Consider the following 24,615-nt stretch of genomic DNA (forward strand, 5'->3'; position numbering starts at 1 on the left):
GAGCTGCCAGAAGATACGTCAAACGGCGACTGCAGCAACGTCGAGCATTTTGTGGTGTAAGTTGAGTTAATAAAAAATGCCTTTGGAAAAATTTGAATGCAAGCTGCTTATTCTGAAAATTCAAATGAGCGAGATCCGCTGTTGTCAGCTTTGTCTAGCAGTTGCTTTTCAGAAAAAAAGTTCACCTCGGCGGCTCGATCTCGGAACCTTTTGTATTTGGGTTCATAAGGATAATCCCGCGTTCCTACTCTCAAACAACTTGAAAATCCTCTTTCTTAGGTGATAAAGTGCATTCGCATTATTCTCGTTCTTTTCTTGTTACTGCGATTTATACTTATATTTTACTATTTCAGCTCTGACAGACACAGGTCCAAGCTAGTTATTGACGCGTCTTTAAATCAGGAAAGGCTTTAATTAGGGAAGCACTAGAGAGATTTTGATTTGTTGAAATGCCTCTTGAGAAAGAAGCGACAATTCTAGCTGCGACGTCGTCCATCGCGACACGGACGATCATGGCTCCCGTGGAACGTGTGAAATTGATCCTGCAGCTACAAAACGAGTTGATAAAGCAGGTTTGTCGCCTCGCCAATAAAAAGAGGACAGAATCGAATTAAAGCCAAAATATCGCCCATGATCGGATTTAATGTTCAACTCGTTTTTTATTATTTTCGAAGAACGTGATTTCCATGTCTCAAGTGAAATCGATAAAAGTTCATTTGATGTATCAAAATTCAGGGACGTTTGATTGAGCCGTACCGCGGATTTCGTGACTGCTTCCGGCGGATCGTCTCGGTTGAAGGAGCTCAATCACTCTGGAGAGGTTGTTTCAAGAATACAAGAAAGAAGTTAACTGTTAACCCGTTCAGGCAACATCGCGCAAGTCGTGCGCTGCGTCCATACCCAAGGAACGTTACCCGCTTTTGTGATATTTGAGCAACGGAATTCCGTAAAAATAATTATCTTATCAAGTTTGCGTCGCTTTTAATCCTCTTCAAACAAACTCGATTTCGGAAAAAAGGAGACGTCACCTAAGGTGCACTAATCCTGACACGAGATTTGTAAGAAGAGAATTCGGAATGAAGCAGAACTTGTTTAAGAAATCAATTTGATGTTCAAAGACCGGATTCTTCGTCTCTTCTCGATAAACTGTGACACGAGTGCAAGTCAACTCATGTTGTTTAACATCGCAGCTGGTAGGTTGACCGATAAGGCGCACACAGCTGATAATCTGCGAGTTTTTTGTTCGAAGGCTTCTCCTAAGTTCGAACGAACATCCACCGCCGATAAGATAATCTTTCTTCAGGAGGACTGGCCGGCGTCCTCACCGACTGCTTCCTTTATTCCTTCGACTTCGCAAGGACCGCGCTCGCCGCTGACGTCAAAGGTAACCGAGTTTCAACCATGCAAGCGACATTAAAATGTTTGGCGAATGGAGACCGAGTATTCAAGCCGCCGCTCGTCGCGGAGATAAGGCGATGTAACTCAAAAGCAAAAAATATTATTTAGATCCGTTCACTCACAAGCGCGTGTACGAAAACGGCTTCAAAGATGTCTTAAGCACGGTTTACAAATCGGATGGCATACGCGGCCTCTATCGCGGCTTTTTTGTCTCCTCGTTTGGCCTGTTTATTTACAGGGGCTTGTACTACGGGATGTACGACTCGTTGAAGCCGCAGTTGCTGGATGAAAATAGCAGCTTTGCGCGGCGATTCTGCCTTGCATATTGCGTCACCATTTTTGCCATGCAAATGTCATATCCTTTCGACACTCTGAGGAGACGAATGATGCTCACTTCGGGCACTGGAAGGCACTACCCAAGTTCGCTCCATTGTTTGAAGGAGATTCGTGAGTACTCACAGCGCCCTTGCGATTTTACTCTCCTTAGTCAAATACGAAGGCAAAAGCGCGCTGATGGTGGGTTCAACCGCCAACATTATGCGAGGCACCGGAGGAGCGCTTATTCTAGCTGGATTTGATCACCTCAAACAAGTCTACTTGAAATGGAAGTTCATGATAGATCCAGGAAAGAGCTGATAAAAAATTTAAACGAAGCGTGTAAAAGTTCAATTGAGAAGGCTCTTAAAAGTGAACGCGTACTAGAAATGGAGAACATACGTTTTATACTAGGAAATTCTATTTTTACTATTTTTTTTTCTGAATTCGTTGTAAATAAAATCAAAAACGAACAAGGTCAGTGTTGGAAAAGCGGCTGAGCTGTGGCGGCTATGGCGGTCGAAAAATGAAAAAAGCTGCTTTCCCATAAACAACTAATTCATCCGACAGCTCAGAGACAAACAATGCCTAAACTGCCATCCTAAAGAAATGTTGAATAAATTATTTTTTTGCCCAAAGTTTTGAACGGAAAGAAAAATTTTGAAGTGGCTGATGGACGTGTTCGCGCTTTTAAATGCTTGCCTGAGAAAAATGAGTAATCATCGTTTTTCGTGGTTCATTTTAAGCGAACCGCGAGCTCCTGAAGTCGGTTTCCAACTGGTCCCAGAAACTTCCATTTTCTAAAGACAGGATTAACTAACAACCACTCAAAAGCTATTTCTGAGAGTTCCAATCGACCAAAAGCCAATTTTACACCCTTATTTTTGCAAATCCGGTTCCTCGCTCCTTCTTTCCATTACAAAATACTATTTTTGACGTCGACAAAACAGATTGAAATTTTTATTATTTTTTGGTCAGTCGTAACAAGCCGTTCAACTTTGAAATCCTCAACCAAATGGAAAAGCTGTTGACTGCTTTGCCCGAAATGTGTTGCGTCAGCTAACGCCAGGAATCCGTCAAAATGCCACGACCAGATCAAGATTCGATTTTCATAATGTCGCTTTACCGGATGTCGAAAAGAGGCACCTTCCAAAATCGAGCAGTTCTAAGGTCGCCCGTTGTTTTTGTCAAACGACACTCACGTTCAACGCCCCTGCTCAATGCAAATTTACTCATCTTCTTTCCCAACATGATGCTTTCAGCCTATTTTAACGATCAAATTATTATAATACTATATGATGCACTATGTTCGATTCTATATCATACAAAGAAAGTCAAGATAAAGAGCCATTTTGAGTAAATTTTCTAGGAACGAAAACCGAACAGAGAGTGCAAAACCAAGACGTATTGGAAGCAACTACCGTAATTTATGAAGTGAATTATGGGCGAACCTAAAGCACTTAGAAGAAACCGCAATGGGGGCATTTGAAGTGCTTCCATCTCCGTCTAATTCTGCGCTGGCCTTTCTTCAAAGCAGCGAAAAGTTTGACGCAACAATCTCGCCACGTCAAAATAGCAACCAGCTCTTCGACCCAGAGTTCTCATCTCATTCTCGTCCTCACCGATTCCGACCTTGAAATATTAATTGCGTTTCTGAGCAAAAACTTCTCAGAAGAGAACACGCCGGATTCCTCAGGAGGCGGAATCGAATTTTATGTAGTTTTAACAAGTCGAACGCGGGCGAGTTAACGAGCATCTACGAACAGCTGCTTTACCCTGCATTTTCGAATTCCCGCCTTTCATTATCAGATTTGTTCTTTCTCTAATGAAAGTTCATCTTGAAGGGTCTTTTAGCGCTACGAAACAAATTTTGCAGTGTCCTTTTTTTGTTGCCAAAACTTGTCTCATCAGCTTCTCACGTGGGATGAATCTTGTACTCAAATTAACGGGCTTGGAAAACAACAAGACAGATATTACATTAGGACTTGGGAGAAGATGATCTTTTTGCCTCGCTGAGAATTGAACTGAGATTGTGCAAGGCAGTCGTTAAACAATCAGATGCGGGCTTGGGAGATACATTACGCCGATTCTGGCACCGCGCCACGTACCTCTTGTGTATCTCTTCTTTGCAAGCTACAGTACCGGTTAGTGACCCATCCAATTAGTAGCCTAGAAAAGTCGATTAAGGTTGTCTTTGCTTTTTTACCATTAAGCGTCCAATCGCGGTCGGATTAAATCGCATACTCTGACCAAACAGAGCGAGAACTATTTCCTAACTCGAGTATTGACAACACTGTATTGTACCATATTGGAGATTTTTACCAGTTTTATTTGAAAATTAAGCGTTCACATGATAATCAGTTGATTGCTTTCTCATTCTACAGTATGACCTCGATGGTGAAAGCTCGGCTGGAGAGACCTCTAGATCTCACTCTCGCGGAGAAGAGTCGGTGGGACTGTGGCGCTCGCGCGCGCTCCGATCGCGACTTCTCCTCTCGACTCTCGCGCGCCCTCTCTGTGGCAGTAGTACCATCTTCCATAGTGAGATTTTGAAGCGGCCAATCAACTGGCACGTTCTATTCCCTCGGCCAATCGGCGCTAGGCAGTAAAAACGGAGGACCCATCTGTCGTCAAACGTGCTGAGACGGTGTCGGAGCTTCCCTAACAAAGCTTCGGGGCCAATATTTTTGTAATTTTTGCACTTTATAGAGTTTTAACCGCGACTTAGCATCGGTGCACGCGTTTTATAGAGAACTTTACAAAACGCCTTTTGCTCAAGCACAAACTCAGCAAGGAATAAAGAGACTAGTATTCCTTTAGAGATTTTCGCCGATCTAACTAGAGACTTGAACATAGAAAAAAGAACCGACCCACTTGAGTGGATCCAATCGACGAGTTTTTTGTCCATCAGGTAACTTCAATTTGCCAAAGCAGCAAAAACGTGTGCTTAATTACTTTGTTAATTAATTGTTAGTTATTCACTAGGAGATTCGAATTCAACTACCAGAATTACTGTTTCATTGTTGAATCCAATATCTGTATTTCGAGATACTACAGTGGTATTAGTACCTAGCTAGTTTACTAAAATCGACCTGTTGTACTATACGATCTTATTTTTGGATCCTTCGCAGTTCGTATTTCTAGTCAAATATTTTAGACAAATTCTTTAAAAAATAATATAATAAAGAAGTCTAGACTGGATTAGTTTTAGTGACAGTATAAAAAAGTATTTTCTAGCACGTTTCTAACCGCTCTCTTTTAGATCCTGTCGGCGTTCTGTGATCCTAAAATTTAGGAAAAGTCATATTCTTGTCGCATTTAGCGGAAAAGGTCGACCATCCTTCCTATTTCTGCCTTTCGCTTTTTATGTATAAATCTGCTTAAAAAACTAAAAATTCCAATTTTTGTCAAAACTTGCGTTCTATCGACAGAGAGACTTAAAACATAAAGGAAAATTGGTTAAAAACTAATTCTAATCAAATTCAAGGAAAACGCTCATTTTCGCTGAAACAAGGGTTAGGGCCTTTTGAGCTTTTTTCCACTTTTTTCATAAGCTTTGAACTTTTTCTCCGCCCGAGCTATTTTTTTAACCAGCCAAAGCAACGGGTATAATTATTTTGATCAATTTCTAGTCACCTTTTTGCGAAAGAAATTTCTTTTCAGCCATAGAAAATTGTTGTTTACCCTTTGAAAAGTCACAGTAGGGTTGCTCAAAATTTATTTTTTCTTTCAATTTATTGATTAATAAGTTTTCTCAAACCAAGGTCTTTTTGGCGTATTTTTTTGTCAACCCTTGCCAGTTAGGGATGCATAGTTTTAGAAGTTATTTTAGTTTGTTGTTGGTGTAGTCTAGTTTTCATCTCGTAATTGCGTTATCATGTTTTCATCCCATATTGCCACAGGATGGTATTAAAATCATCATAATTTTATGCACCTACTTCTTGCTTTGTTTCTTTTTTTTTTTTTGCTAAAAACGAAGTTTTGTGATTTTAAAACCCGAATGGTATCCAGGGAAAGGTCAACATCATTTTTATTTTTCCCTATTCTTAAGTTTTCGGGACTTTTTTTTTCCAAAAAATGCTATTTTGTAGTTTTGTAGTATTGACCTTAAAATTATCACCAGATCGGGATTCAAATTTGTTTTTTTTTGCTCATTTTTTGAAATTTACTGAAAAAAAAATTCTTGATTCGTTAGAATCTCTTTTAAATCCCCTTGTATCCAGTTAGGGTTATACAGTTGTCAATGATAATGATTTATTTTCTAAACCTGAAAATCATAATTAAAGCATAAATGCCTTAAAAATTGATGATAACCCCACTTTGCCTTCTACATTTCCAGAGAAGGGTCTAATAAATTTTTGCGTTTGAATTTAGATGTTTTTAGCGGCCCTTTTCTAACGCTTTTTAATTAACAAATATTAAACCCTATTCACTCATCGAGCAGTGAAAGGCGGGATAAAAATTCTCTAATTCAATCATTGAATATTTTTTAATTTTGTTGTTTTAATTAAAGAATCAAACATTTGAGTTTTTCATCCAAAAAAGACAAGGTAACATATCGCATACTTTTCGAGCACTTTTCACAATTCAAAAAATAATTCTTTCGAATTTGCCGATCTAAACAAATTTCCTAGCCTGGTTTGTATTCGGGTCAAAAAGAAGCATCTTTCTAACTAAATTCTAGCACTTTCCAGAAAAGGATTCAAATCAACTGCCGAACGAAAGCTCTATTCAATTTGCAGATTTTTAGACTAGCTCTTTTATTTATAAAGTACGCTATTTTAAAAAAGAAGCCTGATTTTCAATCCAAAATAACCAAAAAGGAGAGGGGAAATTTTTCAGCGCAAGTTGTGACATTCTACATGCTAGACGAGTCCGCTTTGAAGCATTTTGTGTGCCGCAAATATTTACCCTAAATAGCCCAACAGATCATCAGGTATGCCTTGCAAAATTATTATTTTCGACCGCTCGAAAGTGTCTAAAATGCCGGCCGAATTTTAAAATTGATTATAGAGGGTCCGCGACGCGTTTCAGTTGCCAGTTTTATCGAGTCGCATATCAATCGTTTGTTTGAATCAAATATTGCTATATTTCATTCGAATCTGAATATGCAGGTGCGCCTGCGCATATTCAAATGATAAATGGATTTTCTGATTTGCTCAGGCATAATTTTCTTTTCCGTCTCTAAGTTCTTTTCGTAAATTGATATGCGTAATCCATTTAACTGAACAACGCGAAACTGACGAATCGAGACTGAAATCAACAACGATCGAAGACGCAAGCAATCCCAAACACACCACTTCCAAAGCGCATCCAGACGAGTTCCCGTTTTTAGTGGAGTCTCCACGTGGTAAAATTTCACAAACGCCCAATCCAGTCAATACAAATAGCCGGTTCTAAATATTATTTAAGGAATGACTGACTTCGGCGGCAACGGGCAAGGGGCCGCCGTCGCGGAGTGCGAGCTCAATCTGCCGCACTCGAATAAGCTCACGTTGACGTCAAGCGACTTGAACGAGCTCGGCTGCACCACCTCCACCTCAGCGAAGTCGACAGTCTCCAGCTCTGGCGTCAGTTCAGGCGCAAGTAGCTCAACAAACTCCAAATGTCAAAATGCGAGTCAACACAGACGGAGTTCCGTCAAATCCGGCAGCATGCTCTCAGTCTTTCGCAAATCGCGTTCTGTGAGCCATCACGAGCACGCTCGCCGAGTGCTTCAAGAGAATCGGAGCCGCAGTCGCAAAACTACCAAGGATAATAATGCTCCGAAGACGCGGCGAGCGCGTTCTAGTTCCCGCATCTTCATCGAAATATTGCGCACGCTGAGTAAAGGATTCTCAAGCTGTAGGTCCGACAGGGAGCGGGATCACACCCAGACTCTTGACAAAAACGACCAGAGTACTGGCGGCGGTCGACGTGGCTCCCGCTTTTCGGCAAACCACCTGGAACCCAAAGGAAGACGCAAATCACACGACGCGTCACACGACGGAACAAACGGCTCTGACTCAACATCGACGGGCTATGTTTCCGATTCCTCAAATGAAAAGCATGATCATGAACAGTCTAAGCTACAGAATCAAAAGACACTCTCTGCGATGTCCGACGTGGCTCAAAATCATCAAACAGATGCAGTAGTCTGCCCATCAAAGATACATGCCTGGGCGGAAAAAGTGGTAAACCAGCTGGACATAAACCCGCCGGCAATCGAAAATGTCGAGCTAGAGGTCCCAAAAAATCGCGTTTATGTGGCTTCAAGTTGTTCTGATGAGGATTTCACGGAAGCTAGCGACGAGTCCTTCTACACGAGTCAATCTGACTCTGTATCTAGCGATTATGAATCGACTTCGACCTACGATGAGGACACAGAAGATAAAGAAATCAAGAATGAACTCAAGCAACTGAACATGACTGAGCTGAACAAAAAAGAGCTTGGAATCATCAAGGAAGAAGACGAAAAAGAAGTCCAAGACGAAAATGTCAATAAAAAAGTGAAGCGACGCAAGAGCACTCTCAAGCGAAAGAAAACCGTGAGAGGCGACGAAGATCAAGCCAGACCAGTCCGGAAGAAGGCAGTCCAGAAGGTCGAAGAACTCGACAACATAAGCAGATCAGGAAGCCTGAAGGACATGATATTGCAGTTTGAAACGACAATGGCGGAACTGAACATAAATGTCGACAACGCTAAAAACATTCAAGAGCAGCTGGAAGTCAAGGATTCGCCGCTTTTAGGGGTCAAAGGTATGATTCTAGTAAAGTATTGAGTTCTCATTGTATCGTAGCAATTGCTAGAAAAATACAGGAGCAAACAGAATTTGACTCGATGGAAGTTGAGTGCATGCCTCCCAGTCAAATTTTGAAGCTCAAGCAGGCGCTTGACCTTGAACCAAAAGAAGATCTTTCCCAACCAGTTCCCCTCTCCCGGCGCTCAGAATCCAAAGTCGCCCAAATCGCCAAGCAAATCGCGGATGCGGAGCGAGAGCGTCAAAAACTGGAAAAGGCGATGGCACGTTCCGGGAAATCACCAAAGGTTTACTATGTTTTTTTTTCATTTTGACATGAATGACGTCTATTTTAAAGTTTAATTCAGAACAATTTTTTAACGCAAAATTTCAATCACTATATCTAAGGCATCGAAACGACAACAATCAACGTCGTTTATAAATGAGCTTTTGGAAATGGCTCGAGCCGAAAACTCGGCCAAGAACTCAACGGAGAACTCACCGTCTGGTTCCGCACCGGATTTCAAGCAATCATTGTTGGCGGCGCGGAAGAAAATTACCCAAAGAGACGAGCAAATAACTCCTGGCTCCTTAGTAGCACCAGATGACAAGAAGATGGAACCCCTTCCACTTGCACCCTCGGTTTCCACTTCTTCTACCGAAGGCGGTGCGCCTGGTGGACCCAACGAAGTGGTCGACCCTTTTGTGCAAGAAGTGCTCACCTCAAAAAACGTGCCCGAGCCGGTGAAGCAGAAAATTCGCATAGAATGCTGGTCGCTGTTCAACGATCCGCGCACACCTAAAGGCGTCAAACAGTGCATACTCGCCACGATGCTCAGCAAAGTTCAAAACGAATGATACCGCGCCATATAGGCCCACATTCAAATTTTTCTGTCTGTACACTTTGTGAATTTATTTTTCCTTGACACCCGCGTGGCTTGCTACGTTTTGACAAAAATTGTCCCAATTGAATTTTTCAAAATTTTATAAAAAACCAAACGAGGCAATGACATCTTTTCATCCTCGACTGGGCCACGACGGTTTCCGTGGCCAGCGCATAGGCGGTGAGCACCCTTAATATCCAGCGTGTACTGTCCCGTAATTGCTTAAAAATCAAACGCTGCAATAATTCTTGCTAGAACTCAACACTTTCAATTACAATAATAGTCATCCATGATTTCGATTGATTACTGGACAGCTACTCACAGGATCACTTCTCTAAACTTAATTTGATTTACTTTGTGTAGCTTTTAAAGTTAAACAAATGATCCGAAGCGGCAAATTTTTGCGAAGATAAAAATCATAAAAACAACGACGACACCAGCGACTTAAAAGTCAAGGATGATTAAGAGAATTTGTAATTTTGAATAAAAATAACTTGCGTCCCGTCGCATTCGGATTCTTTTCGAGTTTTTTTACACTGAAGCAAATCAGAGCGTCTTTTCTAGTTGTAAAATAATAAATACGACCCTATCTTTTCTTAATCCTTCGTGTTTCGTTTTCTTGCAAGTCTTCCTCAATTTCAAAGGCTAATTTATTGCAACTTGAAAATAACATCAGTATCGATAATATGCAGGCTTGAAGGGACCAGACTTGTTCAGACCAAGATATTTGGCTTGCTCATCGCTCAATTCAGTCAGGTGCGCATTGAACTGGGGAAGATGAAGAGAAGCAACGTATTCGTCTGAAAGACTTGAAACAGGGTAAAAAAACAAAACCTACCCATTTTCTTCGGTAAAAGGTAGACGTCATGCTTGTATCGTCCATTAGGAGCATTGAACATTTCAATAAGTGCCAAGGCTTGTGTGCAGGAAGTCACAGAGAGTACAAAACTCGGCACAGAGGAGCAGCTTATCAGTGATGAGGTCAATGACGAATAATGATGAAATATACCTATAATTAAGAAGCCGTCCTTCGGCTAACAAAACAATCCGCTTTCCATCTGGCCAGATGATATGGTCGACTTGACTTCGAATGTTTTCCCAAACCAAATCAGACGTTTTCAACGCGGCGACTTCTATCTCTGTATTACTGAAAATTGAAAATCATATTTTATTCGTAATTGGGGAAATTTACCTGTGTCCCATGTTCGCTACAACAGCACCATTTTTCATCTTATCCATAAGTGGACGAGTCAGCACATTTCTGTTCCCAGTACAAGTAATAAACACGTCGACTAAAGAAAAAGGGTAATTTTATAACGTCTGTGAAGACATAGAGGACTCACCTGTAGAAACAACTTCGTCAACAGTGACAACGCGGAACCCATCCATGCTAGAAAGAGGTTAATCAAACGCTATTTTTAAACTACAACTCACCATGCTTGGAGCGCACAGATGGGGTCTATTTCTGTAACATAGACAACTGAGCCCATCCCCTTCAATGCAGCTGAGCAGCCTTTTCCGACTTCGCCATATCCGCAGATCAAAATCTGCTTTCCGCCGAACATGATGTCAGTCGTTCTTTTCAGCCCATCAAGAATGCTTTCGCGACATGAATAGAGATTGTCAAATTTCTGTTTTGTCACTATTGCAATTATAAATTTGAGAGTATTGGAAGACACTTCTTTTGAATAAAATATAACTTCCTGAGTCATTTACGTTCATTGCGGGTACGACAAGTTTGCCCGTCTTCGAAAGCTGATATAGACGATGAACACCAGTGACAGACTCTTCAACTATTCCTATTATTTTCTTGAATAGCTGAGGATGATGTCGCAGCATAAAATGAGTGGCATCTCCGCCATCATCCAAAATCAAATTGGGCTCCCAGCTTGAGTTTGCCACACATTTCTCTTTAAAACGCATGAATAAGATGAAAATATAAAAAATCGAACCTATGCACCACCAGAACTCTTCCTCGCCTTCTCCTTTCCATGCGAAAATAGGAATTCCAGCTTCTGCAAGAGCGGCTGCGACTTCATTTTGCGTGGAAAAGATGTTGCATGCACACCAACGAACTTGAGCTCCAAGTTCTATCAGAGTTTCGACAAGAACAGCTGCCTGGGCAGTCACATGAGTGCAGCCAACTTTTCAGGGTTAATTGTGTTTATTTTAGAAAGAAATTAACTTATTTAAAAACCTGGCCTATTCTAGCGCCATTGAGCGGCTTGTCTCCAGCCGCTCTTTTTCGAAGAGACATCAAGGCGGGCATTTCTTGTTCCGCGATTTCTATTTCTCGTCGGCCGATCTAAAGGTTGTTAAGGATGTGATCTGGCACGGAAAAGTACCTGGCTATATTTAATATTTCGCACGCAGAAATCGCTGAAGCCATTGACTGTAACCTGCTGCTTCTCCTTTGGACTGAGCTCGTCCTCCGAGTCAGAGTCCGAATAAGAACCTAAATGAGTAAGATTCGCGTTTCCCTATCATAGACAGTGCTCTCGTCATTTACTGTCGGAATCTCTGGAAGGAATGCTAACCAGTCCCCCATCGCCAAGCACGGTTAAACTGGGCCGCCTATGACAGTTCGCTAAACACGTAGTTTACCGATTTAAAAAGTATTTCGAACTGTGGCTGTGGTGTTCTGACGAAGTTCGTCGAACAATCGGGTCAATAATTTTCTTTTGTGATTAATTAATCCGCTTTCTTGAGCTTCGCGATGAAAATTAATCTCTTTCCTGACGTTTTATATCTTCGCCCATCATCGACTTCGACATTTTTAAAAAGGTCTATTGCTATGTAAGTTCAGTACTCAAGAATATGCGGTTATTTTTTGCCCGTGCCCGGCGGGGATGAAACCGTTTTTGGTACTGGCCAGCTCTCAAAGCACCGCAGGACGAGTAAAAGGGTAAAACATTAATCGGTTCATTACTTGATGTTGATAAGGACTCATTCGACGAGTTAGAGTCACTTCGCGATCTGGCCCGTCCGTTTCTCTGTCGTCGAGATTTCACCGGCACGGGATGATCTCCTGAAGGAAGTTGGTGGAACGCCGCCTATAGTTATACTACAGTGAGACTTTTTCAAGGCGGCAAATAATCATCGCGAGTAATTATTGAGAATATATACTTACGGGAACGCATCTAGGTTCTAGTCCTCTTGAAGCCGTGCGTGCAGTCTGACTCTTCTGCCCTTCTGTCATTTGGTTAGCTTCCTGTGTGTTCTGCATGAGTATCTTGTTCTTGCTGATATAAAATTTAACAAGTGTCAGTTTCTGGGCAATGTCGGGTTGAACTGAAATACGAAAAATTGAAAGCGGGCTGTATCTATCAGGGGAATTAAATTACTCATTTATCGACTCCAAGACCTGATGCTTGCTCTCCCTTTTCCCTAATCAATTTCTAATAGCCTCGCGATTATTTCTTTACCTTAAAATTTACTCCACCGCGTAAGAAAGAGAACTCTTATTGAAATCTAACTCTTTTTTGTTTTCAACTTTTACAAAAACAAAAGGCGTTCTAGGGCTACTTGGTTATATTTTTTGCCCTTTTCTATAATTGATTAATAAGAATATCAGAATTAGCGTTAATAGCTTTTTCGCTAAAACCGAATCTTGACCAGATTCTGGTTGTCGATTGCTAAGTTAATTACTGAAGCTCAATGATTGCCTGCAATAAAAACTCAATTCAACCTCTTCCCCGAACAGGAGGAGGAAGACTCGCAGAGTGGAATTTTCGAAAATTTTATTGTTTTTCTCGAAGGCATTTGAACATTTTTGAATGAACGTGAAAGAAAAGTGCACGCTTGAACAGACTCCGAGAAACTGTGGAAGATTTAGTGTTATAATAGGAATTTAAAACCTCAAAACGAGATCATTCCAAAATTTCAAAAATAGACTCGTTTGAAAAAGAAGGAGCGAGGCGCCGGTGCGGGCAAACAGCTTTAATTTTGGATATGTGTTGGCCAGGATTCTTTTGTTTAGATTAGCTTAATAAGGCAAGTATAGTCACGGTAAAACAGTGAGTCAAACAGTTATTGTTAGAAAGAGCAACATCCTGAGCGTAGATAAGTTTCGAAAAATGTTTTCAGGCCAAAAATCACTTTTTAACTGTTAGTGCCATCTTCACCGCCGTCTCAAACCGAGTCGAACGGTATATGTATCTCTTGAAAATTCTAGAGTTTCGGGTACTTCCGGTCAAATTTACGAAATTCTAGTATTCCACTGCCGTTTTTGATACAGATATGGTACTATGGCATATAGCATATCAAAATGACCGCTAGGACGTGAGGAGTGCAGGGGTTTCAAAAATAAGTACTTTTGCAAAGAAAAGTACCTAAAAAATTATTTTGTGATTTTTAGCACTAAAAATATCAAATTTCAAGAAATTTTCGATTTAAATGTAGTTTTCTTTGTAGATTTATTTATAAGAGATAAAACTTGATTATCCATCTGCTTTCTGCCCGAAAAATAATAATTGATATTTTTAGTGCTAAAAATCACAAAATAATTATTTTTAGGTACTTTTCTTTGCAAAAGTACTTATTTTTGAAACCCCTGCACTCCTCACGTCCTAGCGGTCATTTTGATATGCTATATGCCATAGTACCATATCTGTATCAAAAACGGCAGTGGAATACTAGAATTTCGTAAATTTGACCGGAAGTACCCGAAACTCTAGAATTTTCAAGAGATACATATACCGTTCGACTCGGTTTGAGACGGCGGTGAAGATGGCACTAACAGTTAAAAAGTTATTTTTGGCCTGAAAAATTTTTCGAAAATCATCCGTAGGGTTTTTCACGGGAACGGCGCGGCGCGCTCCGGGCCTTCCACCGCCAAAATCGAACTCTTACTTTTTATCAAAAATGAAAATTTAAATTATCAAACGTACCGTGGGCGAGAGATTTCACGACGGAGGGCGAAATAGATTGGGGCATTTGCGCGTGTTTTTCTCGTCCCAATCTTTTTGCTCTTTTTGGCGCGCATCTTGCGCCACGTGGGAGTGGGTCCTCCGCGAAGAACAACAACAACCCCCCGTCTAGAAACATTTTTCACAATTCACCTCTCTCAATAACTGACCTAAGAAACTTCTTCTTCCTTCAATTATTATAACTTTGATTTTGTTTTAATAATAATGAATAAACTTAATAATAATAATTTGTAAATAATAATAAAAGGAAATCTTTAGATTGAAAAAATAAATTCAAAACCATAACATTATTGAAAACTTTGTCAATTTGAATTTTAAAAACGATGGGTGTGGGCGGGGTTGGGGACTGAGATTGATCACCTCAGAGTTCCCAGCCATTGTCAAGCCCCTTAAATTTAAAAATCATGGAACGGGGCTGAAACGGCCCGAAGGGCCGTCAAGCCCCTTAAATTTAAAAATCATGGAACGGGGCTGAAACGGCCCGAAGGGCCGTCAAGCCCCTTAAATTTAAAAATCATGGAACGGGGCTGAAACGGCCCGAAGGGCCGTCAAGCCCCTTAAATTTAAAAATCATGGAACGGGGCTGAAACGGCCCGAAGGGCCGTCAAGCCCTTAAATTTAAAATCATGGAACGGGGCTGAAACGGCCCGAAGGGCCGTCAAGCCCCTTAAATTTAAAAATCATGGAACGGGGCTGAAACGGCCCGAAGGGCCGTCAAGCCCTTAAATTTAAAAATCATGGAACGGGGCTGAAACGGCCCGAAGGGCCGTCAAGCCCCTTAAATTTAAAAATCATGGAACGGGGCTGAAACGGCCCGAAGGGCCGTCAAGCCCCTTAAATTTAAAAATCATGGAACGGGGCTGAAACGGCCCGAAGGGCCGTCAAGCCCCTTAAATTTAAAAATCATGGAACGGGGCTGAAACGGCCCGAAGGGCCGTCAAGCCCTTAAATTTAAAAATCATGGAACGGGGCTGAAACGGCCCGAAGGGCCGTCAAGCCCTTAAATTTAAAAATCATGGAACGGGGCTGAAACGGCCCGAAGGGCCGTCAAGCCCCTTAAATTTAAAAATCATGGAACGGGGCTGAAACGGCCCGAAGGGCCGTCAAGCCCCTTAAATTTAAAAATCATGGAACGGGGCTGAAACGGCCCGAAGGGCCGTCAAGCCCTTAAATTTAAAAATCATGGAACGGGGCTGAAACGGCCCGAAGGGCCGTCAAGCCCCTTAAATTTAAAAATCATGGAACGGGGCTGAAACGGCCCGAAGGGCCGTCAAGCCCCTTAAATTTAAAAATCATGGAACGGGGCTGAAACGGCCCGAAGGGCCGTCAAGCCCCTTAAATTTAAAAATCATGGAACGGGGCTGAAACGGCCCGAAGGGCCGTCAAGCCCCTTAAATTTAAAAATCATGGAACGGGGCTGAAACGGCCCGAAGGGCCGTCAAGCCCCTTAAATTTAAAAATCATGGAACGGGGCTGAAACGGCCCGAAGGGCCGTCAAGCCCCTTAAATTTAAAAATCATGGAACGGGGCTGAAACGGCCCGAAGGGCCGTCAAGCCCTTAAATTTAAAAATCATGGAACGGGGCTGAAACGGCCCGAAGGGCCGTCAAGCCCCTTAAATTTAAAAATCATGGAACGGGGCTGAAACGGCCCGAAGGGCCGTCAAGCCCCTTAAATTTAAAAATCATGGAACGGGGCTGAAACGGCCCGAAGGGCCGTCAAGCCCTTAAATTTAAAAATCATGGAACGGGGCTGAAACGGCCCGAAGGGCCGTCAAGCCCCTTAAATTTAAAAATCATGGAACGGGGCTGAAACGGCCCGAAGGGCCGTCAAGCCCCTTAAATTTAAAAATCATGGAACGGGGCTGAAACGGCCCGAAGGGCCGTCAAGCCCCTTAAATTTAAAATCATGGAACGGGGCTGAAACGGCCCGAAGGGCCGTCAAGCCCCTTAAATTTAAAAATCATGGAACGGGGCTGAAACGGCCCGAAGGGCCGTCAAGCCCTTAAATTTAAAAATCATGGAACGGGGCTGAAACGGCCCGAAGGGCCGTCAAGCCCTTAAATTTAAAATCATGGAACGGGGCTGAAACGGCCCGAAGGGCCGTCAAGCCCCTTAAATTTAAAAATCATGGAACGGGGCTGAAACGGCCCGAAGGGCCGTCAAGCCCTTAAATTTAAAAATCATGGAACGGGGCTGAAACGGCCCGAAGGGCCGTCAAGCCCTTAAATTTAAAAATCATGGAACGGGGCTGAAACGGCCCGAAGGGCCGTCAAGCCCTTAAATTTAAAAATCATGGAACGGGGCTGAAACGGCCCGAAGGGCCGTCAAGCCCCTTAAATTTAAAAATCATGGAACGGGGCTGAATTTTAAGGGTCTTCCATGAAGGCCGGTCTTCCACCAGAAAAGGTCCTCCAGGGGTCCTCCAAGAGTCACATGATCAAGATTTTTCAAAATTATTATCTATTTATTAGTTAAAGATTAATTTATCTTAAATAGCCTAGGTTAGACCTTTCTTCCATCAATGGGGTCTTCCACCAGATAAAAGTCCTCCATCAGCCATGGGAAAATACTTGAATGTGCGCGAAATATTCAAAACCCCGGCCCGGGCCCTCAGACTCCGTCGTGATATCTCTCGCCCACGGTACTAATTAAAGGTCGCAGATTCCAAATATCGAATTTTTATTCTATAAAAATGTCAAATTATGCCGAAAAATCACTTTTTGCACAAATTTTCTTACTTTTCTCCCGGAGTACACCAAAATACACCTCTGATTTTGAGATATGATTGATAATAGACCTTTATCACTTATCTCTCAAAAATTCAGAATTCAGCAACATTCAGCAGATACTCAAACTGAGGGTTAACTAATCGGAAGGGCCTGGGCGCGCGCTTATTTACAGAGCGCCCGGGGAGCAGTCCGAACCTCTTTGCTCAAGGTGACAAAATCAGGTGGTTCGATGCTGGAATCCGGGGATTTCTGATTTCGGTATTTTGGAATCAGCGGGTCAAATTTAGTCTACAGTGTGAATTTCAGAAATATAGCATAACTTTGAAATTCCCGTGAGAAACCCTAATCATCCGTATTGAAATTCTAAAGTTTCCTATAAATTAGCCACAAGATTTAACGGAAAGTGAGCTTGGTTAAACATCCTTTGCTAATACTAACCAATTGGAAATATTCGAATTTCGAAGCTTTGCAAAAATCGAACAAGAATTATCGTATAAAATTGAAATAAACGAAGAGTGTACAATTTACATTCCATTCAAGCTTCGCTTAATAGGGCGAGCACAGAGACAGCACCAGGGTTAACTTGCTTCTTTTAATAATATCATTGAAACGAGGCGTTAGTCATTTAGACTGCAGTCGAATGTTAATTTTTAAGAATTTATTTGACTTGAAGGGAAGCAATGGTAGTGGGGAAATAATATCAATAAGTTTATGAAATGACGCACTTTTTCTCCTTGGCTTCTCGACCAGTGCCGTTGATAAGCGCCTCAATCTTCTTCACCGTGCCTTCGAAGACTGATTTGACTTTGGTGCCCTCCTTCGCGCTGACTTCGAGAAACTAAATAAGCCATTAGCATTGTTCAAAATCGTGCGAGGTTACCTGTGCATTCCAAGATCTAGCAATCTGCTGTCCTTCTTGTTCAGTGACCTGCCGGTTTCCGTTCAAGTCTGTTTTGTTTCCGACGAGGATAACGGCTTTCTGGGAGGAGGCCAGGGAAGCGCCGCGTTTTTGCTCCAACTTGTCTGAACACACAAATATTAAATCACGCCCTCGCCATATCTAAGCTTTACCTTTTATTTGTTTGACGATGTTGAAGCTTTCCAAGTTGTCTATCGCGTAAACGAAGACGAACGCATCGTAAACATTGGCGCTGAAGTCTTCTGGAATGAAGGAGTATTCGTCTAGACTCAATTACAGCTCTGTTGATGGTTTTTTGCTTACCCATTCCAGCACTGTCAAGTATGTCCAGCTCATAGATGGTGTTGCTGACGTTGAGGTTGTACTTGTATGGCGTGTCGATGGTGGGTCGGTAGCGCTCGACAAACCTCTCGTAGCAGAGCTATATTGACAGTAAGAGTCACAGCTAGTTTTTGTTGAAGTACCTGATTAACAAGACAGGTTTTACCAACGCAGCGATTACCCAGAATAAGAATTCGATAGTCTTTTCTCACCACTCCGTCAATATCGTCCATGGGAAAAGATTAGGAAGACTTTTGGCCGATTAGTTGTCTCTAAATGGTGCAAGGTTAAAATGGCAGAACTACTGGTGAAGTAAAAAATCGTAACATGAATGGAATGGGAGTAACATGAGAACACCTCCGAAAGAATTGAACGAAAAAGATGAACTGAAGAAAAAGGAGCAGAAGTACAATTTTGAAGAGGAAGGGCTGTTTGAAGGTTACTGAGCGGCTCGCTTTTTTCATGGTACTCGCTGTTTGAGTAAAGGCGATGAAGCGAAATGGTCACTGGTCGGAGACGGCTTCGTCACTTTCCTCGTTGTTCGGAGACGGAATGGCGTACTTTTTCAAAGGGCCTATCAGATCTTCAAGAGGCTATAAAATAGTCAGTCAGAAGAAAATAAGCTAACTGGGGGGAGATAATCCGCCACTAATACCGTGCATCACTTTATCAGATTTTCGTTTAGTAAAATTAGTGAAACACGGACTTAGTAGCAGGAGATGGCAGTTACAAAGTTTTATTTGTGAAAAACAGATCTCTTTCAACTTACCAAAAACTCTTTTTCGTCCAGCAGATGAAATTTCTCAGCAAAAAGGACGAAGTGCAGCGTTGTCATGCTCAAGTGGCCAACGAGTCCCAAGTCGCAGAAAGCCTGGTAGTGGCTGTGATAGATATGAGCTGAAAAAAGGGTTGGTTCTGCTCGAGACGCGACGAATTATGGCTAGAGCTAGGAGGGTGGCGACAGAGCTAAAGCCGATATTATTGTAAGGGACGTCTCATGGAGGGGATGAAAGAAAAAAGTCTCTAAGACACTACCACGTTGAGAATTTAGCCGATTCTTCACCAGGGCGAGGCTCGTTCAGCGTGAAAGTGTGGGAGAACTCAAATCGAAGCGTCTATTTATACTGCTGCAAATAAGCGCTCTAGAAAAATCCCGAATAATACCGATAAAAACAAAACTCTCTAATCGAATCATAAAAATTCTCGATCGTTTCCCTGGGTAAAACGAAAGCAAAATGATTTTGTTCTATAAGGATCGCCAAATCTATATTTAGAAAGCTCGTTTAGCTCTTAGGGATATAACTTACAGATTACGTGCCAAATCAATCGTAGCATTTTCGAAATCGTGCGGCTAAACTCGTCAGAAAACTTTTGTTCGTATTTTGTCGGAAAGACGCTTTGGTCGGTCACCATTTGTTGACAGTGGGCCATCGCATAATCTTAAAATCATGCTCACCATTTCGTGAAAACGCTTAAAATGACAGCTCGAAATTATTTTTTTGAAAAAACAAGATGGTTTCTAGAAATAATTGCATCTAAAGCATTGATGAATACTTCATTTATAAAATAAAATACTTCAGGTACCTGATTTAGTGTCGCTTTTTAGCTATTTCGCAACCGTTTTCTTAAAAAAGCGACATTGGATCAGGTGGTATTCAATTAAAAGAGCGGTAGTTATGGTCTGAGAAAATTGTTATATGCAAAATCGATTCATAAAAGTTCCCATGAGGAGCGAAAAGATATAGTTGCCTATGCTACGTCCTGGAAACTCGCTATTCACAGTTGACTAAATTCAAAAACAGTTTAAATATCTTCTCGACGTGAGAAAAGACGAGACAGTATCCTGTATTCTGAAATGTCTTTTGTCTTTCGGTCTCGCAGTCGGCGAAAACACCGGCACCGATTTACTTTACGGGCGAGAGATCGATTTCTCATCATGGGAGAAGACACTCCAGTCGGAGCGACAGAAAAACACGAGTTTTGTTTTTCTCAAGCCGGAATTCTACGAGACGCTAGCTCAGCTCTCCCGTCTATTTTCAGGAGAAGAAGTTACCTATGTACTGTGGCGCAGTGCATTTGATCTTCTTATTCTTCTCGTCCACCCAAAGAAACGTCGTGTTCTGAGGCCCTTTCATCGTTGGACACGATTCTGCGGTGCATAACTCGCTGATCACCGAGAAGTGGCGATCAACGTTGTGAAAAATAGCTTTTTTACCGGTTGAAAGTAAAGTTTGTTAGGAAAGTTAGTAAAATTGATGTGAAAACGGGGCCTAAGGTGTGCGTGGCGAGCCACTCTTGCTCGTCTACTCCCGGCGGCAGAGTGACCATTTTATCGTAATTCGTGTTCAGCTCGGGTCTCCGTACTTCCGGGTGCGAGTAAATGTTTGGCTGTACTGGCGGCTCCGGAGAGCTTCTTCCTTTGCTGTTCTTGTTGCCGAATGAGAGCCAGTTCATTTTATTCTAAAGATGCTGATTTTATGAAAAAACCTCTGAATTAAAATTGGGAATAATTAGGCAGGTTCGATTGAAAAGTGCTCTTCTGCGCGAACTCCGAAGTTAAACGAAGATGCTCCTCAGTCAATGTAGCAAGGTGTAAGACATTGCCTCGAAGTCGCCTTCAATAGTCGAGCTTCACGAAGTGCTCTCGTTAGAGGCAAGGAGTTGTAAATGCTGTAATCGCGCGAAGTTTCATAAAAATTGAAAAATTATTGTAAATGAAGCATTTTTTTCTTCGAAAGACAAAATTTGGATTCTTTTTTTCAGGATTCAAGGATTTAACATTGCAAGAGAGTCGACCGGATCTGGCCGAGAACAGAAATTAGTTGAAACTCAAACTAAGAAAATTGAAAATTTTGAACAGAGAAGGTATGGACAAGGGAATTGCCCTACAACAAGAAAAAATAACGGAAATTATTTATAGTATAGATGCGAATCCTTTTTAGATTGGTAATATTAATATTTTTCTTTGACAGCTTGAAGAATAGTTATGTAAAGTTTGAACTTGTTTTGGTTCTCTTATTGCTCTGCCTTTGCAGAAAAAGACACCACCGAGAACCTGTCCTTATCGGTTGTAAAGGTTCATAAATCCAATTTGTCCACGGTAGAAGCAGATGACGAAGCATCAAGCAGCGTACTGAGCTGTCCATTCCCTAGTATTCATTTATAAAGATGTTTGGACAGATCGAGAGGGGGAAGAGTTTGGAAACCTAATTTTTAGTTGTTCTTACTTGGCTGTTCTAATGGCTTGGGCTTCGTTTTGTTTCCAGAGCTGAGCGACATCGTTGGCGAGCGGATCATCTGGGTTAGGGGCGCTGAGAAGAGCCTGAATGCTCAACAGCACGGTTCGGATCTGGAGAGCAGGCGACCATTTGTCCTTGAGGATGTCTACAAAGAAACATGAGCTCTAGGGAGTGTCGATTTCATTTACCAAGGCAGATTCGACCGAGCTTGTCGATGTTTGGATGGTAGATTTTGGTCATGAAGCGCACTTTTGGCGGTGCCATTGGATACTCCTCGGGCAAGAAGAGTTCCAGATTGAAGTTTCCTGAAAAGAAGAGTCTAGAAGTGCTTCCCTCGAAGCTCATTCAAACGCACTTATTTATTAGGGTTAATAACTCATCTAATTCGATAAAAAAGGTTATTAAATATATATTGCGCAATGAGGTGAAAAATGTCTGCGAGACGAAAATATGATAAAAAATACGACCACCAGGATAATAAATTGTGACGCAGAAAAGCTGATTTACTAAATACGTACAAATGCTTCATTTACCATTTTCATATGGAGAGTCCTGTGGTCCAACGACAACAATTTTGAAGTACCTAATGAAACGCAAATGATTCAGACAAGAAGCAAATGAATTACCGGGCATTCGACTCGTCTGGTGTCGCTGTAATGCCGGAAACAGGCTCAGACTGGAGCTTCTGGGTCTCTTTTATAATTCGACGAGGCAAAGCCATCTAAATAGATGCTCCTGCGTTAATCAACTGTTCCGATTCATTGTCATTGATAGAGTCAAGCTTCATCTGCGGGAATAAACAACCAAGATTTTTATTGTGCGTTTATTATGATAACGAAAGAATAGGTATGATTTTGAAGGATTAATTATCGGGAATGATGAGTGGCTTCGATCGAGTAGATTCGAAACGCGATGGAACTTCGATAGAGACGACGAAGTACAGCCCGAAAGCCAGAATGATGGTGAAAACGACCATAGCGATAACAGTGATCCAGACCATTTCCCCGAAGACGGGAGTGCAATCGATTGCCCGTGAAAAGTAGGGCTGCGCTTTAGACTCCATCGCAGCTCCGTATTGCACCTAGAAACAACATTAAACTGGCCCATTGAAAGAAAAATCACTTGATAGGGACCAAAGGCGAGAGTAGTGGTTGTCGTTCCTTGGACATTCTTTAGTTTGGACTTATTGCAAGTGTAGCTAAAGGTAAAGTTGGAAACTTTGTCCCAGGGAGTGACAATCGGAATAGTTTGGTTCTTCTCGCCGAAGGTGTTTCCATCAAACTCAACCAAAAAGTTTTTCGCTTGATAGTTGCTTTCCAGATTCGTAATTTCCTCGAATTTCAACTTGAGCGCTTTCTCTTCCGATGTAGGAATCGTAATCGTCATGGATAGGGAAACTCGATGAAAAATGAGCTTTTTTCTGGGCTTAGTAGAGAGGGAGTATAATACAGATTTAGAAAGCCCAGAAGCTGAGCATCATTTTGACTATTTACAGTATGGGGTTTGGGTCATGTCCTGGGGCGTTTTTGGGCGTCTAAAGTCCGGAAAATGGGGGTAGTTCCAGAAAAGGGATTAAAAAAGTACCGGTAGTCCATCCTAAGAAAGAGCGGCTTAGTGTACGTTGTAGAGGAGGCTCTGGCGGTTCAGAATCTGTATAGAAACCTATTGGGACCCCCACATTCTAGAGGCGCTAGAGGCTCTAGAAGTTGAGGAAGTTACCTCAAAATCGGTACTTTTTTACGAAAAATTGCAGTAAGGGTTATATTTTTATCAGAAATCGTCTTAAAAACGTTCCAATCAATTTTTGGATGTCAAAAATATCGTTTGGGGTCATTTGAGGTTATTCGGGTAGAGTTTCGGCCAAATTCTATTTTTTCTCAAAAAATGACCCCAAGTGACCTCATGTAACCCCAAACGATATTTTTGACATCCAAAAATTGATTGGAACGTTTTTAAGACGATTTCTGATAAAAATATAACCCTTACTGCAATTTTTCGTAAAAAAGTACCGATTTTGAGGTAACTTCCTCAACTTCTAGAGCCTCTAGCGCCTCTAGAATGTGGGGGTCCCAATAGGTTTCTATACAGATTCTGAACCGCCAGAGCCTCCTCTACAACGTACACTAAGCCGCTCTTTCTTAGGATGGACTACCGGTACTTTTTTAATCCCTTTTCTGGAACTACCCCCATTTTCCGGACTTTAGACGCCCAAAAACGCCTCAGGACATGACCCAAACCCCATACTGTAAATAGTCAAAATGATGCTCAGCTTCTGGGCTTTCTAAATCTGTGTTATACTCCCTCTCTACTAAGCCCAGAAAAAAGCTCATTTTTCATCGAGTTTCCCTAGTCATGGACGTCTTGTCGCAAGACCACTTGCTTGTGTCACTTTCCACAGTGTAGGTCTTGATATCGTTGTTGTTGAACTCCTCGCCGGTGTAAACTCATCAACGGCTATGTGCATCGAACTCAAAACACGCAATTAGTGTTGATGAACTATCTAGCCATTCCTTGAACAGTAGGGCCAATTTTGATGGCGCCACAGTCATCGTCAAACGCTTTCTCGGGATAATTGATCCAACCAGAGTTAGTGGTAGAGGCCTGAAGAATTTTTCGATCAGCGGCGACGGACGAATCATCAGAAGATGAAAGTTCCGCTTTATTGTTCGTCTGCGAGTTCCGCTCCAAAAACGGTGTCTTCTAGTCATAATTATTGAAAAGGATATTGAATGAAAAATGCGTTGGAGACGCGTTTTGAGAGCGGTTCCTTGAAAGCCTTGCCCAGAAGAATGATGGGTTGACCACTTGATAGTCGATCGACGATAAAAGAGTCGGCCTCATTGATATTGGCGATCTCCGTTGTTTCTTCGGGCGTCGATTTCAAGAAGTAGAGAGAAGGCGTTTTGCCAGAGAGTTGAGCAGCGGAGAGCTTATTCAACTCACCCATCTGAGAATTCATGGTTTTATGCAATAAAAAACAATATTCTTACTGTAATAGGGACGGTCACGTGCACTGCTCCGGGACAGTCCGGAAGCGTTTCAAGAAACGAGCCAGAAGGCCCATCACTATTTGGGCAGTTCCAAACCAGCATCATCTGCGACGCGGAAATCACCGAAATAAGCCCAAGAAGTAGCTTCATCCCTGTCTCTAAATTTCACTCG

General features: G+C 42.0%; 6 protein-coding genes and 1 long non-coding RNA gene across 8 annotated transcripts; 2 read left to right on the plus strand and 5 right to left on the minus strand.

Annotated features, from left to right (window-relative positions):
* The first annotated feature begins 4,236 nt into the window (after window positions 1-4,236).
* Window positions 4,237-6,643, plus strand: LOC145706744 (uncharacterized). The gene is made up of 3 exons (XR_014134706.1): window positions 4,237-4,624; window positions 4,976-6,351; window positions 6,398-6,643. It is a non-coding gene; the product is annotated as an uncharacterized LOC145706744 (long non-coding RNA).
* An 88-nt stretch (window positions 6,644-6,731) lies between these two features.
* Window positions 6,732-9,916, plus strand: LOC145707006 (uncharacterized). Its single transcript, XM_081784479.1, has 4 exons — window positions 6,732-7,063; window positions 7,126-8,451; window positions 8,493-8,740; window positions 8,841-9,916. The coding sequence occupies exons 2-4, from the start codon at window positions 7,128-7,130 to the stop codon at window positions 9,288-9,290; spliced, it is 2,022 nt and encodes a 673-aa protein (XP_081640605.1). The 5' UTR covers window positions 6,732-7,063; window positions 7,126-7,127; the 3' UTR covers window positions 9,291-9,916.
* A 42-nt stretch (window positions 9,917-9,958) lies between these two features.
* LOC145707021 (S-adenosylhomocysteine hydrolase-like protein 1) lies at window positions 9,959-14,795 on the minus strand. Its single transcript, XM_081784495.1, has 13 exons — window positions 14,206-14,795; window positions 12,447-12,558; window positions 12,246-12,369; window positions 11,662-11,771; window positions 11,519-11,621; window positions 11,269-11,460; window positions 11,017-11,226; window positions 10,751-10,958; window positions 10,660-10,706; window positions 10,509-10,608; window positions 10,326-10,463; window positions 10,155-10,282; window positions 9,959-10,116 (listed from the first exon to the last, which is right to left on the minus strand). The coding sequence occupies exons 1-13, from the start codon at window positions 14,298-14,300 to the stop codon at window positions 9,989-9,991; spliced, it is 1,695 nt and encodes a 564-aa protein (XP_081640621.1). The 5' UTR covers window positions 14,301-14,795; the 3' UTR covers window positions 9,959-9,988.
* Window positions 14,796-16,597: 1,802 nt separating this feature from the next.
* On the minus strand, window positions 16,598-18,488 carry LOC145709958 (GTPase RhebL1-like). The gene is made up of 5 exons (XM_081787641.1): window positions 18,358-18,488; window positions 18,197-18,314; window positions 18,046-18,156; window positions 17,855-17,997; window positions 16,598-17,812 (listed from the first exon to the last, which is right to left on the minus strand). Exons 1-5 carry the CDS (start codon window positions 18,445-18,447, stop codon window positions 17,684-17,686), a joined length of 591 nt encoding a protein of 196 aa, XP_081643767.1. The 5' UTR covers window positions 18,448-18,488; the 3' UTR covers window positions 16,598-17,683.
* Window positions 18,489-18,504: 16 nt separating this feature from the next.
* On the minus strand, window positions 18,505-20,680 carry LOC145709957 (MOB kinase activator 2-like). The gene is made up of 5 exons (XM_081787640.1): window positions 20,485-20,680; window positions 20,268-20,420; window positions 19,522-19,653; window positions 18,984-19,111; window positions 18,505-18,807 (listed from the first exon to the last, which is right to left on the minus strand). Exons 1-5 carry the CDS (start codon window positions 20,666-20,668, stop codon window positions 18,718-18,720), a joined length of 687 nt encoding a protein of 228 aa, XP_081643766.1. The 5' UTR covers window positions 20,669-20,680; the 3' UTR covers window positions 18,505-18,717.
* A 24-nt stretch (window positions 20,681-20,704) lies between these two features.
* On the minus strand, window positions 20,705-22,187 carry LOC145709963 (ubiquitin-conjugating enzyme E2 N-like). The gene is made up of 6 exons (XM_081787649.1): window positions 22,080-22,187; window positions 21,987-22,036; window positions 21,642-21,758; window positions 21,442-21,598; window positions 21,275-21,363; window positions 20,705-21,214 (listed from the first exon to the last, which is right to left on the minus strand). Exons 1-5 carry the CDS (start codon window positions 22,172-22,174, stop codon window positions 21,336-21,338), a joined length of 447 nt encoding a protein of 148 aa, XP_081643775.1. The 5' UTR covers window positions 22,175-22,187; the 3' UTR covers window positions 20,705-21,214; window positions 21,275-21,335.
* Window positions 22,188-22,247: 60 nt separating this feature from the next.
* LOC145709960 (uncharacterized) lies at window positions 22,248-24,612 on the minus strand. 2 transcript variants are annotated; one of them, XM_081787647.1, is made up of 6 exons: window positions 24,444-24,612; window positions 24,221-24,400; window positions 23,964-24,123; window positions 23,803-23,896; window positions 22,576-22,834; window positions 22,248-22,534 (listed from the first exon to the last, which is right to left on the minus strand). In XM_081787647.1, the coding sequence occupies exons 1-6, from the start codon at window positions 24,591-24,593 to the stop codon at window positions 22,316-22,318; spliced, it is 1,062 nt and encodes a 353-aa protein (XP_081643773.1). In that variant the 5' UTR covers window positions 24,594-24,612; the 3' UTR covers window positions 22,248-22,315. The 2 variants fall into 2 exon arrangements, with proteins under 2 accessions (XP_081643773.1, XP_081643772.1); XM_081787646.1 differs by having other exon boundaries at window positions 23,964-24,117; window positions 24,215-24,400.
* Window positions 24,613-24,615: the final 3 nt, after the last annotated feature.

The sequence above is a fragment of the Oikopleura dioica genome, chromosome XSR (assembly GCF_907165135.1).
Source record: "Oikopleura dioica chromosome XSR, OKI2018_I68_1.0, whole genome shotgun sequence".
In the NCBI taxonomy this organism is placed as follows: domain Eukaryota; kingdom Metazoa; phylum Chordata; class Appendicularia; order Copelata; family Oikopleuridae; genus Oikopleura; species Oikopleura dioica.

What these genes read in the sequence shown, in the direction of transcription:
- LOC145709960 (XM_081787647.1), bottom strand. Translation starts at nt 24,593, where the DNA reads ATGAAGCTACTTCTTGGGCTTATTTCGGTGATTTCCGCGTCGCAGATG. An exon ending in TTCTGGGCAAGGCTTTCAAG is followed by an intron (nt 24,124 to 24,220) that starts GAACCGCTCTCA and finishes CGGAACTCGCAG; the next exon opens with ACGAACAATAAAGCGGAACT. An exon ending in TGCGACAAGACGTCCATGAC is followed by an intron (nt 22,835 to 23,802) that starts TAGGGAAACTCG and finishes CCTATCCATGAC; the next exon opens with GATTACGATTCCTACATCGG.
- LOC145709963 (XM_081787649.1), bottom strand. Translation starts at nt 22,174, where the DNA reads ATGGCTTTGCCTCGTCGAATTATAAAAGAGACCCAGAAGCTCCAGTCT. An exon ending in GGACTCTCCATATGAAAATG is followed by an intron (nt 21,759 to 21,986) that starts GTAAATGAAGCA and finishes TCTTCTTTTCAG; the next exon opens with GAAACTTCAATCTGGAACTC. An exon ending in CAAGCCATTAGAACAGCCAA is followed by an intron (nt 21,364 to 21,441) that starts GTAAGAACAACT and finishes AATGAATACTAG; the next exon opens with GGAATGGACAGCTCAGTACG.
- LOC145707021 (XM_081784495.1), bottom strand. Translation starts at nt 14,300, where the DNA reads ATGCGCGCCAAAAAGAGCAAAAAGATTGGGACGAGAAAAACACGCGCA. An exon ending in TGAGTCCTTATCAACATCAA is followed by an intron (nt 11,772 to 12,245) that starts GTAATGAACCGA and finishes TTACTCATTTAG; the next exon opens with GTTCTTATTCGGACTCTGAC. An exon ending in TGACGAAGTTGTTTCTACAG is followed by an intron (nt 10,609 to 10,659) that starts GTGAGTCCTCTA and finishes CTTTTTCTTTAG; the next exon opens with TCGACGTGTTTATTACTTGT.
- LOC145709957 (XM_081787640.1), bottom strand. Translation starts at nt 20,668, where the DNA reads ATGAACTGGCTCTCATTCGGCAACAAGAACAGCAAAGGAAGAAGCTCT. An exon ending in GCTCGCCACGCACACCTTAG is followed by an intron (nt 20,421 to 20,484) that starts GCCCCGTTTTCA and finishes CCGGTAAAAAAG; the next exon opens with CTATTTTTCACAACGTTGAT. An exon ending in ATTGATTTGGCACGTAATCT is followed by an intron (nt 19,112 to 19,521) that starts GTAAGTTATATC and finishes CCCTTTTTTCAG; the next exon opens with CTCATATCTATCACAGCCAC.
- LOC145707006 (XM_081784479.1), top strand. Translation starts at nt 7,128, where the DNA reads ATGACTGACTTCGGCGGCAACGGGCAAGGGGCCGCCGTCGCGGAGTGC. An exon ending in GCCGCTTTTAGGGGTCAAAG is followed by an intron (nt 8,452 to 8,492) that starts GTATGATTCTAG and finishes ATTGTATCGTAG; the next exon opens with CAATTGCTAGAAAAATACAG. An exon ending in GTTCCGGGAAATCACCAAAG is followed by an intron (nt 8,741 to 8,840) that starts GTTTACTATGTT and finishes ACTATATCTAAG; the next exon opens with GCATCGAAACGACAACAATC.
- LOC145709958 (XM_081787641.1), bottom strand. Translation starts at nt 18,447, where the DNA reads ATGGACGATATTGACGGAGTGGTGAGAAAAGACTATCGAATTCTTATT. An exon ending in ACTTGACAGTGCTGGAATGG is followed by an intron (nt 18,157 to 18,196) that starts GTAAGCAAAAAA and finishes AATTGAGTCTAG; the next exon opens with ACGAATACTCCTTCATTCCA. An exon ending in CTAGATCTTGGAATGCACAG is followed by an intron (nt 17,813 to 17,854) that starts GTAACCTCGCAC and finishes TGGCTTATTTAG; the next exon opens with TTTCTCGAAGTCAGCGCGAA.